Source organism: Accipiter gentilis, chromosome Z (genome assembly GCF_929443795.1).
Source record: "Accipiter gentilis chromosome Z, bAccGen1.1, whole genome shotgun sequence".
Lineage (NCBI taxonomy): Eukaryota > Metazoa > Chordata > Aves > Accipitriformes > Accipitridae > Astur > Astur gentilis.
In genome coordinates, this window is record NC_064919.1 from 8,772,934 (window position 1) to 8,786,107 (window position 13,174).

At 38.2% G+C, this 13,174-nt stretch overlaps 1 protein-coding gene across 1 annotated transcript in view; it reads right to left on the bottom strand.

Moving 5' to 3' along the window:
- Nucleotides 1–230: 230 nt before the first annotated feature.
- The window catches only part of MSH3 (mutS homolog 3), a 121,104-nt gene continuing 108,160 nt past the window's right edge, over nucleotides 231–13,174 (bottom strand). Inside the window, exons 21-24 of the mRNA XM_049795132.1 lie at nucleotides 9,062–9,248; nucleotides 8,720–8,849; nucleotides 5,965–6,139; nucleotides 231–2,995 (exon numbers count right to left, since the gene is read on the bottom strand). Coding sequence (XP_049651089.1) covers nucleotides 2,887–2,995; nucleotides 5,965–6,139; nucleotides 8,720–8,849; nucleotides 9,062–9,248 — 601 coding nt within the window. The 3' untranslated portion in view covers nucleotides 231–2,886. The remainder of the gene's footprint in view (nucleotides 2,996–5,964; nucleotides 6,140–8,719; nucleotides 8,850–9,061; nucleotides 9,249–13,174) is intronic.

Consider the following 13,174-nt stretch of genomic DNA (forward strand, 5'->3'; position numbering starts at 1 on the left):
AATCTAAAGTTATTTCCAACATGATCACAGAGATTAAGAGAAAAGCCTGCTGTAATTGCTTTGTACTTGATAGTATGAGCAAACCAGTAATACCGTGTCCATTTCCCCATTCTTAATTGTATTTCTTCATTTTTTTCAGACTGCATCCAGGTGTTTTTTCTTGTCAGAGCATAGTCTGAATGCTCCCCTGAGGGCAAAGAGAGTTTTACTAAAAGCACATTTAGCACACACAGGAATTTAGTAATGGCTCATTTATTCTCTTTGAAGACTATGGTCAGAGGTCTTTAGATCCAATGCACTACCATCTGTGTGCATTAATAATGGAGTATTACATTCATTGTGCTTCACAATGTTTGGCATAGATAAACACACGTGTAACCACACCTTGAAAGACTAGTTTTCTTCTTCAGCTCTTCTAGTTTAGATAAATGCACTGCACGCTCTGGAAGGAGATGCTCATATTGATTGCTGCTATTAGAGTAGCAAACTATTTGTTTAAATGATGCTTTGGCATCTGAAGAACCTGGAAAAAAGTCTTTGGTGAATGTTAGCAGGTGAAGGTAAGACAGGTAAAAAAATTACAACCTTTTCCGCATGAAGTTCTCTATATTAGAAAGGTTAATTCAATCACCTGCAATTACATTATTTCATATTCATCTGATACACATGATTTTGCAAAAAATCTCTCATTTACTGAAAAAATTAGAAAGGTTCAGCTGTCTCAAAGATTACAAAGCCTCATTTTATTCTTTTCCTTATAGCAAAATCAAGATACTTTATTTCACTTCTTTCCACTTGTAGTGGGTTGACGCTGGCTGGATGCCAGGTGCCCACCAAAGGTGCTCTATCACTCCCCCCTCCTCAGCTGGACAGGGGAGAGAAAATATTAACAACAGGCTCATGGGTTGAGATAAGGACAGGGAGAGATCACTCACCAATTACCCTCATGGGCAAAACAGAGTTGACTTGGGGAAAATTAACTTAATCTATTACCAATCAAACCAGAGTAGGGTAATGAGAAATAACACCAAATCTTAAAACACTTTCCCCCCACCCCTCCCTTCTTCACAGGCACAGCTTCACTCCCAGATTCTCCACCTCCTCCACCACAGCAGCGCAGGGGGACGGGGAATAGGGGCTGGGGTCAGTTCATCACACGTTATCTCTGCTGCTCCTTCCTCCTCAGGGGCAGGACTCCTCACTCTTCCCCTGCTCCAGCGTGGGGTCCCTTCCAGGGGAGACAGTCCTTCATAACTGCTCCAGCGTGGGTCCCTTCCACAGGCTGCAGTCATTCAGGAGCCAACTGCTTCAGCGTGGGTCCCCTATGGGGTCACAGGTCCTGCCAGGAGCCTGCTCGAGCGTGGGCTTCCCACGGGGTCACAGCCTCCTTCGGGCACCCACCTGCTCCGGCGTGGGGTCCTCCCCAGGCTGCAGGTGGAGATCTGCTCCCCCGTGGACCTCCCTGGGCTGCAGGGGGACAGCCTGCCTCACCAGGGTCTTCATCCCCACGGGCTGCAGGGGAATCTTCACTCCGGCACCTGGAGCATCTCCTCCCCCTCTTTCTGCACTGACCTGGGGTCTGCAGGGCTGTTGCTCTTACATGTTCTCACTCCTCTCTCTGGCTACCATTTCTGTCTGTCCCAGCAACTTTTCTTCCTTCTTAAAACGTTATCCCAGAGGCATTGCCACCATCGCTGATGGGCTCGGCCTTGGCCAGTGGTGGGTCCGTCTTAGAGCCGTCTGGTATTGGCTCTGTTGGACACAGGGGAAGCTTCCAGCAGCTTCTCACAGAAGCCACCCCTCTAGCCCCACCACTACTGAAACCTTGCCATGCAAACCCAATACACCACTTAATAAAATACTTTTTTTCAATACAACAAACTATTAGCCAAAGTTTAAGTATGTCAACATCATTGTCCATTTTCACAGCAAGGTATTTCACCCGGTTATACTTGTAAAGGAAAACCAGTTCCCATTTGAAATTCAGAATTGATAACTGCAAATAGAAAAATTAAAATGCATTTCTGTTTTTTTCAGCTTTACTCTGCATTTGACAAGAGCACTGGGGATGCCAGTTGCATAGTATGAACTGCCTCTTTCACCTCATCTTACAATACTCAAACGTTATTTAGAGTAAGTCTTTCTCCAGACCATGCCAGAGAGGGCCAAGATCAGGAGGAAAGAAAGCTGAAAAGGAAGCAGGTGTGCTTGAGAATGAAGAAGTAGGAAAACAAAACACAGTCAATGTGTGCTTTGTGCTGCTGCTTTGAAAACTACTAGTTGCACCATCAATCTCATCAGTAGAAATAAAACTCCCCTAATCCAGCCACATAACACACAATTTCTTGAATTCATTATGCACAAAAAATGTCGGGGGTGCCCTACAAAACTAGTGAATTTTAAAAGCATTAATACTAGAACCAAAAAAAAGTGTCTTTATGTTACTCATTCTCACTAATTGTACAGCAGTAAAGCATAGTCAAGACTCAGCTACATTTTCCCAACACACAGGAATATTTCTTTAGAAACTGAAGTACAATAAAGTTAAAAGACATTATTTTATTTATAAAAGATTTACCTAGTAAGTTACTAACATACTTTTGCATGTTTTCTAAACATATTAGAAACTAAATCCAATGCCAGTAGACATTTTGCAGTTAAGGAAAAGGGTGGAAAACAGTTCAGGGAAGCAACATGGACTGAGAAGATTACATACAATCAGGAATTGGATGTGGGGCATCATATCACAACGCAGCATCTCTTACCTCTCAAAAGGCAGAAAAGTCAACTTAATGCACCTAGACCTACACCCTGATAGAATCTATTAGTCTCCAGACCCATATTTTGTATCTGCACTATTTTCCGTCTTTAAGCATGATTTGAGGATTAAAAACTGTCCTTTCTTTCATCTTCATGTTCGCACATACTCTTCCATTTTTGTAGTTCCTGAGAGTCATTTATCTTCCATACTTCAGCAAACGACTTTAGCTTTTTTCTGGGGGGGGGGAAAGAAATTCAATCAAAATATGGACGCGTTTTTAATTTAAGCACATCAAACCTTGAAAGCCCTACAGTCATCTGCAAAATTTTATACACAGCCAAAGATAGCAGTTTGCATAGCTGAAATGTTAACTGATTGTTTGAAGATCACATCACATTTTCCAATATATGTATTCCAGCTCTAGGACAGTCAACAATTTAATTTTATAAGTAACTTACATACCGGAAGCATTGACAAGATGAAATCAAACTCTGAGCAAGAGTAAATCATTAAAGGAAATAAATAGTACTGTAGTTTGCACTGTTTAATTGTCAGCATTCATGCCTACAAATTTGCACATGTAGAATCATAAAGAGATAACGCATTTTCAAAATAAATGACTACACACATACTTCCTGGTTTCTTTTTAATATTTTTCGATTTAAGAAGGACTTGTAAGAGCTGTGACAAATAACAACCAGACATTTAAAATGGGTCAACACATTCCTGACAACAAAGATGTCAAGATTGGATGGAATTACCCAGTGGATTTTCTTAAATAATATGAAAGTGATTTAAAAAAATAAGACAAGGCAGCTGGCCTGTGGGTATTGTGACAGCACAAGTATACGGCTATGAACAGGTCTGAGTTTGATTCCCAAGATAATGATAATTTTTATTTTCTAACACAGATATACTGTATCCATTTTTAAATTTGTTAATGTCTCTTTTGGGAAGAAGGTATAGAAGAATACTTTGACATTTGGATGACGTCATGGCAGTAAGTGAAAATAAACAGGAATATACCAAAGAAAATATTTCTATAATGACCTACATAGGAGAACTGGAAAAATTAAGAATTACATAATACAATAAATTATGCACTGCAAAATCATCAGACACATTTGATATTTTTATATTTTTTGCTGACTTGAGCTCCAGGTTGTATGTTATGTAGATGCATGAAGTTCCCTCCAAAGTGCATGCAAGAGTTCTACAGCAAAGGAATAACCTGCTACAGGTCAAACCCAATGAATTAGCAACTGCTGTGTGGTGGATGTCCCTTCTTCCTGACCCCCTACACAGCACTGTCTCTCATTAAAGAGGGAGGCAAAAGTGACAAACTCCAGATGGGGTAGGCTGGGCTGCAGTCTCAAGGTTACATTTACTCTACCAATTGCTGCCAGAACCAAGAGCCTCCTCCTCTTGCTCCCACCCTTTCCTCCTTCGGGTAGTAATGCCGGTTCATGTGTAACATCAGGAAATTGAACTTGTGTGATACCAACTGGGGAAAGAACGACTTTTCAGCTGGATCGGATCCCTGACCTGACCTGCTTGTGGTCATGCCAAAACCAGCCCTGGCACCACAGAGAACAGGGCAGGGAGCGACCCCTCCAACCTGCAGGAGGTGGGCTTGGGAGCCTGCTCCAGATGGTCCTCCCAGGTACGTGCCCTCATGTAGCTCAGGTGGCAGCAGTCTGCAGGGAAGCGTGGGGTGCAGGGGCTTCCAGCCTCAGTGGTAAGTCTGGATAAAGGACTCATCACAGCTTTAGATTAAGTATTTATATTCTTTTTCACTTTAAGAATACAAGCAAATTACACACCAAAAGCTAAAAAACTGATGGTAGCTTACATATTCAAAAGCTGACACATTGGACAGAATTAAGTCCCATAATTAAGATGGCCCAGTCAGCCCTCACTCTACCCCTCTATGGGCACTGTAAATCAGTCTTCTAACTACATCACTGCATACTATTTTTACTGCTCATAGGTTTTGTATGCAATTAACGCTCTTTTTAGCAATGGAGACATGCTAGAACTCTGTTTGTGCCCTGTCCAAGTAATACACTAGCATGATTTTCATAGAACAAAGGAAGACAAACCAAAGGGACATACTATATTATTTCACATCTTAATTTTATTACACAGTAACTCTGGCCTTCCAGCTTATATTCTCTCCTTTCTGAACAACAATTTTTTTCTTGATTTTAGAACCCTACATAGCCTATCACAACAGAGTTAAGATATTGCTAGTAATTTTTGTTTTACTTTTGTCAATTATGGACTATTATTTCCAATTAACATAAGCTACCACATTATTTTTCCCATAAACTATCATGTATCTTCAATAGAATGTTTTCATTCCTAAAGGGCTATTTGAATTTTGCTGATAGGACTGTCACTGAAAATAACAACAAAAAAATTCAGTGGAAATGAATATGAATACTAGCACATATTTATATCTGTGTACATGTTAAAGGTTTTATAAAGATGATGCCATTTGATACACATGGGAATTTTCATAACTAGTCTAATATATAAGGTACATATGCCCCTGAATGAAAAACTGGTTATCAGAAAAATATTAAAATCCCCAGACTTTCTGTAAAATTTTGAGTGTTTGAGGGGCAATGAAAATATATTAAAAATATTTAAGTTAAATCAGAAGAATAGCCACGTTCCCTTCTACACTACAGTATGCAAATACAATTTCAACTTCCAAAGTGAGTAATAGACTTTCTAAATTAAATCTATTAATATTTTCACTATCACTGGTGAGAATAGAAGTAGGTATTAGAAGATAGTTATATTTCAAATGCGCCTTCCTGAAAACAGTGACAATACATACCTGAAAGAATAAATTTGCTAGTATTTGCCATGAGAAAATAAAAAATAGTTTATTCCTAATGTTATCTCAATGTGCATTTATTTTTTTCCAATCTTGTTTCAGAGGGCAGCAGTTAACCTCTGACATAGTAGCTAACTGTAAAATTTAAAGCTTGAATTGAAACAGATAGCACAATTTCCTAAATATTTTTTTCAAAGTTTTGTTCCACTGTCTTTTCTGAAGGGTAGGAGGATATCTGAAGTAGCTCTTACTCTTCCTTTTAATGCACATTGTGTGAAATGCTCCTCAATTCATAGCTTAAGTTTCACAGCTGGGGGGGGTGGGGGTGGGGTGTAGGAATCACAATTGTTCTGACCTTTTCATATTCATTATTCTCTCCAACTCCTTTGATTTGTGAGCTGCCTTCTTCAAGATTTCTTCAGGAATATCTGCCAGTTTGGCAACATTTAGCCCATAACTTCTTGCAGAAACTCCCTTAGTTATTTGATAAAGAAAAGTGATAAATTCAGGATTCTCTTCATCTTCAGATCCTAAAAACCAAAACCAAAATCAAAACCTCCTCTATTATGTTAATAAAATGTAGTAGACCAAAGACCGAAATGGCAAAGAGTGTGTTCTCATTATCACTCCTGCTTTCTATGTGATATATTCCATTGAAGAAATATGCAAGAAAAATGTTTCCTTGAGACCACACATTTTACCTACCCATTGTGAGACTGAAAAACTCTTTACTATACTTTCACTTAGTGTCTTATTAAGCAGACTTGGGGGCGTGTGTGTATAAAACTTAGAATTGCTGTCACTGGGATATTGCATCTCACGTCTGCCGAGCAATGACAGAATAAAGGAAGTGTCAGTTATCCCATAATTAATAATTCGTAACTGCAGCACAACAAAAAGTTTGCTGTCTGCCAGGAAGTGAGGAGCCATAGAAAATGCTTAGGAAAAACCAAAGGTTAGGATAGTGGGTCTTCTGCTAGGGATTCTTTCTATTCCATGACAATAACATGGAAACATTAAGAGCCATCATTATAAATCTGGTGACTCCTTCCTCCTCCTCTTTATATATCCTTGTTGCATCTCTGCACAATCTAGGCCTTGTGTAAAGAGCAGAAGTATGGGGTCATTCACTGCCCTTCATTCTTCTATCTTAAAAATGCAGGTTTTTGGAAGCAAAGGAGAATTCCATAAATGATGATGACTTAAGCTGATTTGGAATGATCCAAACCAAAGACTGGAAAAAAACCATGCCATAAAACTCACCTTAAATAAAACAATTAAAATGTTAAGACATAAGGAGCTAAAAATACAGGCAAAGTAAGAAACATAGATGTGTTGTTGCTCGCAGGCTGTAGGACTACACCTGTTGTGCTTTCTGCAGCAAAACAGAGAAGACTACATATGGCCTGAAGGTTCAGGTCAACTACCATTGGAAGTAGGAATGCTGAAGCAGCACACTGAAACACAAAGTATAGGGTTTCATGGACATAATAGTTAAGGAATACTAGGTATTGAATGTTGGTAACAACTCAACCGCCTGAAAGTATCAAGAGATCAACAGTTCAGTGTTCAATAAACTTTGTGAGAAAAGGATGTGCTGATGCTCAAGAGAGCAATGCTCTTAGCTGGGAACATCAGTGTAGCTAGACACTGCTCACCTAAACACAACATTACTTTGAGCTACCTGTGCTCAAAGTTAACACATATTTCAGGGATCCCTGCTTCTAATATTAAACAGAATACAAAAGCCAAAGTCTCCATCTAGCCAAACCCTAAATTTTTTAACTAATTCTCTGAAACACATTTTTTAAGTGATAGATTATATATTTAAACACATTATTTAGTGGCAAATACTAAAGTGCCCTGCCCTGATTAGTTTACAATGTAAGCAGATAATACAATATTAAGAGTGAATTAGGGGGAAGGTTAATGGCAAATACCAAGCCAATTCTTAAAAAAATTCTAGGAAAGATTCAGGGAACCGGCCATTACTAGGCAAAGTAGGAAAACCAGAGTAAGAGCAGAATTGTCAGGCACCTGACTAAACCTTATACATCAAGGAAAAAAATCAAAGCAGTTTGTATGGAGGGAAATCCTACATCTAAATATGTTTTAAGTTTGGAAGCCATGTGAGTAAGACAGATCCAGTGGATAAACCCTATGGGGATTTTCAAAAGTATTTTGACAAGAGTCCTGCATCAAATGCTCTTCTGAAAACTAAGCAGCCATAATCTAAAAGGGAGGTCTTTGCATTTGTAATTAATTGGTTAAAAAATAGGAAACAGATGGTAACAGTCAGTTCTCACCATGAAGGGTGATCACCACTGCAGTTAGACAGAGCTGCTCAACATACCTATTATCAAACAAAAATTGCTAAGCAGTAAGTTGACAAACTTTACTGAAAATACCAACTCATTTAGAGCAGCAGTGACAAGAAGAAATGCTGTAACTCTTCTGCTTGGTAAGACCAGAACTGAATGGGATCATGATAAGCAATGTCCAAAATTACACAAGGCATAGAAAGGATGAACAGAGATTATTCCTCTGCCTCTTCTAATCCAAGAGTGGGGACTATCAAGTGAAGCTACATGTTGTTTCAAAACAAACATGAGGAGGTGGTTCTTCACACAATGCAGTGTTAAATTGTGGAGCTCCCCGACACAGCAGGATGAAGATGCTAAAAGTACACAAGGATACTCAGGGAAACTAGACAACACTGTTGAAATGAAATCTATTGAAGATACTAAAAACCAGAAAACACATCTAGCTCTTGAAGCCCCCTAAATACCAAATGTTCGCAGTGAGATCTTTTAGAGAAAGAGTTGCCATATGTTTGATCCCTAATCCCTCCTCCCTAATCCTTTGTATTTGGCTACTGTGAAAAAAAGATTCACCCAGCCCAGTATCCAGCTTATCTGACCTAGCTCAGTCATCCTTATATTAAAGACAAACAGTTGTTCACTTTTCAAACCCCCCAAATGCGTGTATAGGCTGATACTCTAGTGAGTTTGGATCTATCATGTTCATGTTGAGGTTTAAATTACCATAACAATTTTACGTTTTCTGCCTATACCTTTAGTGCCAGAATCTTAGATGGATTTACACTGTACCTTTTTGTTCAGCACTTTCCTCCTCATTCACTAAGAAAGCCATATGGTAGTTACCAACTTTTTCCGGATACACCTTCTCCAGCTCACAAACTGAGGGATAGTGAGTGACAAACAGTGTCAGTGACTCCACCTACAACAATGAAATAGACACAGAAGAAGGTTTGGCTTTTTTTTTTTTTTTTAAACACAGCAACACAAAACTGGTATCCTTTATCCATATCCCTTTGCCCTGAGTTTAGACATGCCACATTTCTACAAGGAAATACACACCACGTCTAAGTCAGCCTACCATAGTACAGGCTGAAAAAGCATTCACAAGCATGTGTCAGACTGAACACTTACATCTCTAATAAAATGTTCAAGTGTAGCATAAGCAATAGCGATTCCATCGTGTGTGCTAGTTCCTCTTCCCAATTCATCCAAAATTACTAGTGATCTTGAAGTTGCTTTTCTTATTATCTCAGCAGTATCTGTCAGTTCTTCCATAAAGGTACTCCGGCCTTTGTAAATGTTGTCTGCCGCACCCATTCTGCATTGGGATACAAAACAGAACAATTTATTAAATTCAAATAAATGCCAGATAACACTGAAAAAAAAAAATCACAATAATGAAACCATTTTGTTATAAATCTCTTGCTGCTCCAAGCAGAGCAGAACATTCACCTTCCAGAACAAGCTACTGCTTAGGAAAAAAAGCAACAACAGCTCATGGCGCAGATGTGAGGGTACTCTAAAAGACTGAAAGGTCCAGAGGGAACTACCCATGTACCATTAAATAAAGGCTTGCATGCATTCCCCAAGACAACAGGGTGTATGGACCCTATGGGCACCTGGGGGAGATTAGGCTGTAGGGACAGCAGAGAATTTTTCTGGGCCATCAGTAATTTAGTACCAGTGTAAACCCACAGACAGAAACTTCGGCATCCCATGTCAACTACAGGAATCAGGGGAAAAAGAGGAGATAGACAAGGTGGTATTTCTCAGGATGCAATTCTTCCACCTTGACAAAGAGAGCAAGGCAGCCTGCTCTTCCCTTAAAAAGAACCCTGGGAATTCAGACCAGTCAGCTCACAAGAAGGATTCCAGCAAAAGTAGCTATGAAAATGAATTTTACTTTTTTTGTTTAGTTCAACCATCTAATCTGTATGTTTTTTAAATGCTAACAACACCTGAAAGTATCAGGTATTAGCATTTCCATGTAGAGATAGAGTGGACACTCATGTGACCAGGTACTTGTGCATCCAGATACAGCAGTTAGTTCCTTCAGGCAGCAACAAAATAACAATTATTTCCTCTAATTACACAGGTACATAATCCTAACAGCATGCTTAAGCATGATTTTATGTGAAAGATTTCTCTCCTCATCCTTTTATACAACTGTCCTTGAATTTACCAGCTACCATGCAGGTGAGCTTCTCCTCTGCTCCACACACATACCACGTGTGCACACACACACAAATTCCTTCACATTTCATACCAGTCTTTTAGCAGTGTTGCAGATTCATGCAACCTTCAATCCTCAAATTCTACCTCAAACTGTAAAATAGCAGTTTTCATCTCAGAAACCTGTTGGTAATGCACCATATTTTTCTCTTCTTCTCCAGCTTTCCTTACATATTCAATTAATATGGTTTCTACCTGGAAGAAAGAACGTTTCCTTTTTCCATATATGCTTTCCAATGGCATTAATCACATTACAGTATCATTTCTGAGATAGGTTATCACTAGCAAGACACTGAGTAGGGCTGTAAAAATGGATTTGTTCACTCTCATCAGCCAATAATATAGTTATACACAAGCCACACTGATTTAAGGAAAACTGACTCATGGGCTTAGCATATTATGTTTTCAAATATAGCAGCTGGCCACAACAGTATTTAAAGCCAATCAAAACCTTTAAAGAGAATCCCAATACAGCTTTTTTTTCCTCTGTCTTTTGCTGCATCTTTCTCTAATATAATTGCTTCTGTTGCCTACAGAAGCACTAGCAAGATACTCATAATTTTATGAGGATTTCATAACTGTCAAGAGTAATTGACTACCAATACCAACAACTAGCAGATTGGACCCAGTACAACTACTATTTCTATATATCCTCTGGTTCCTGCCCTGGAAATTGGGTATGGTGGCATCCATGGCTTTACAATACATAAATCTTCAATTATAAATGAACTAATTTAACTTGGAGATGGGCATTATGATACAATGAACAAATTGAGTGTTTTTATTTCATTGTATATGTGCTTACATACATACACATTAGGTATACTCCCACATACTCCAGAAAAAGGTGATTTTGCACATAAGCTAATTAAACTTTACATTAATTTCACTGAATTAACTATATAATTCAGGATTTTGAGGCATTGTGAAATTAACATTTTATAAAGCCACTTACTGCTGTAATCCTTTTAAATGCTGCGTTAAGAACTATGAACGTATTACTGAATTTCTCACAGTGCCCCCAACACCCCCCAACCCCTTTCCTAATTTGGTTCAGCCATTATGTACTAGTGTAAAATCAAACAATACTCCTTTACTGCACTATTGCGCAGATCTACAGATAACAATATAACTTAGATTTATTTCTAACACTATTAACTACAAATAAATTCACAAGAATGACAAACACTTTTTATGTCTGAACAATCTCTAGCTTCATAATGGGCAACTTTAACCTTAGTTTCTGACCCTAGGATTATTAGTATTATTATTTTATAATTTCTATTTGGCTTTTCATTACAGAGACAGCATCTAAGAGGCTGTCTGGCCTGCACCTATGAGGACTACACTGAGAGCTCTCAGTTCTATTTTTCTCTTGGACTGCATCATTTCCATAGAGCCCTCAAAATCATTTAGTCATTTTGTATCTAATTTGCATTCACGAAAATAATTTTCAGAACTTCCTCACTAAATGCTCAAGATGCAAACAGAAATAAGTATTATCTTTCTCTTGTTGTTAACAACAGCTGCAAAAGAAGCCTTTCTTTTCATCATCTTAAAACACTGAAATCTGACTCAGGCTTATCTACAGATTAAAAAAAATAAATGTATTTTTAACTAACATAAAAACTCTTAAATGTCATCCTTTGAAAATGAGTAAAATTGTTCTTTCTGCCTCTGTACTTGACACTAAGAATCATACTTCTTTTTTAAACTTATGTGATATGCAATATTATCCCAGAAACAAGTAGAGAATAACTATTTTAATGTGGATTATTGCATTTATAAAACTAACAGTTAATATGCAGGAAGGCATTGCTCCCTAACTGTATGCTATATTATTCCTGATACAATAAAGTTTTTGAGTCAAACACCTATTGCTTAAACAATTCTTTTTCTTCAAGTTTAAAACAGCCGTAATAAATCCCACTAAACTTCTACAAGATTCAGTTGCTTTGAATTTACATTTTAATGTACCTTGCCTCCAAAATGTTTTTATACATCAAAACATTAAACTTTTCCCTATAATATTCTGCCCACGAGGAGCGTGCAGACATCCAATGTGAAGAGTGCCTCTTTAGTGCTGGCAAGAGATCCATCACTCCTCGGCAAATACAATTTGGCTGGAAACCACTTGTTATAATGTCTCTGACAGCCAATCAAATTCCATAAAATTAAAAGCTCTTCATCTTATAATGTTCAACACATTTATTATGTAAAGGAAAAAAAAAAAAAGAGGAGGCATTACCTCTTTTCAGTGCTAGGTTTCAAGTGGTAAAGATTCCTGTCTATAGCCTCAGAAAAAACAACAGGGAGGCAATGTTTTCGTAAAATAATTTTTGGAGGATAAGTTAGATGATATGCAGCTAGCTTTATGTAAACCAGCTAGCACTATATGCTTAACCTGTATGTGACCCCTTAGAGAAAAAAAGATACAGATTTCCTTATTCTGCAGTAGCAGCATTCAAATGGCTGTTCTTTTTAACCTGCTCTCCTGAGTCAATACATGCGCACAGTACTGACCTTTCCCAATGTAAGTTCTCATCATCCTGGAAAGGTATCCTATGATATTTTGTCCTACGAGACTCTACAAACGTTGGGAATTTTTTTAATGATACAAGCTATGATACCATTCAGAAACCACCAGAATTAAATACTGTAAGTTTTTTCCTTGCATCTCAAAATTTTCTCTAGATAGTCAGTATCTATTTAAACTTGCTCTCAACAGATGTGAACTAATATTGCTAAACTGTGTGGCCCTGAAAGTCACCTCGAAGTCTTGTGCTTTCAAGCTTTTGATCAGCTAGACACATCTGAGGACTTTGACAGCCATCCACGAAAAATTTGTATGGAAGGAGGAAATTTAAATTAAGGCCACTGAGCTCTTCTGGGAGCTTCTTCTCTCAGCAACCTGTTATTACTGCTCTCAAACACCTGAAGTGTCCTGGAGAAGGGGATAGACTTGCAGACTAACAGTCGCGTAAGAAAACAGAATAACCCAAGACATCGTTT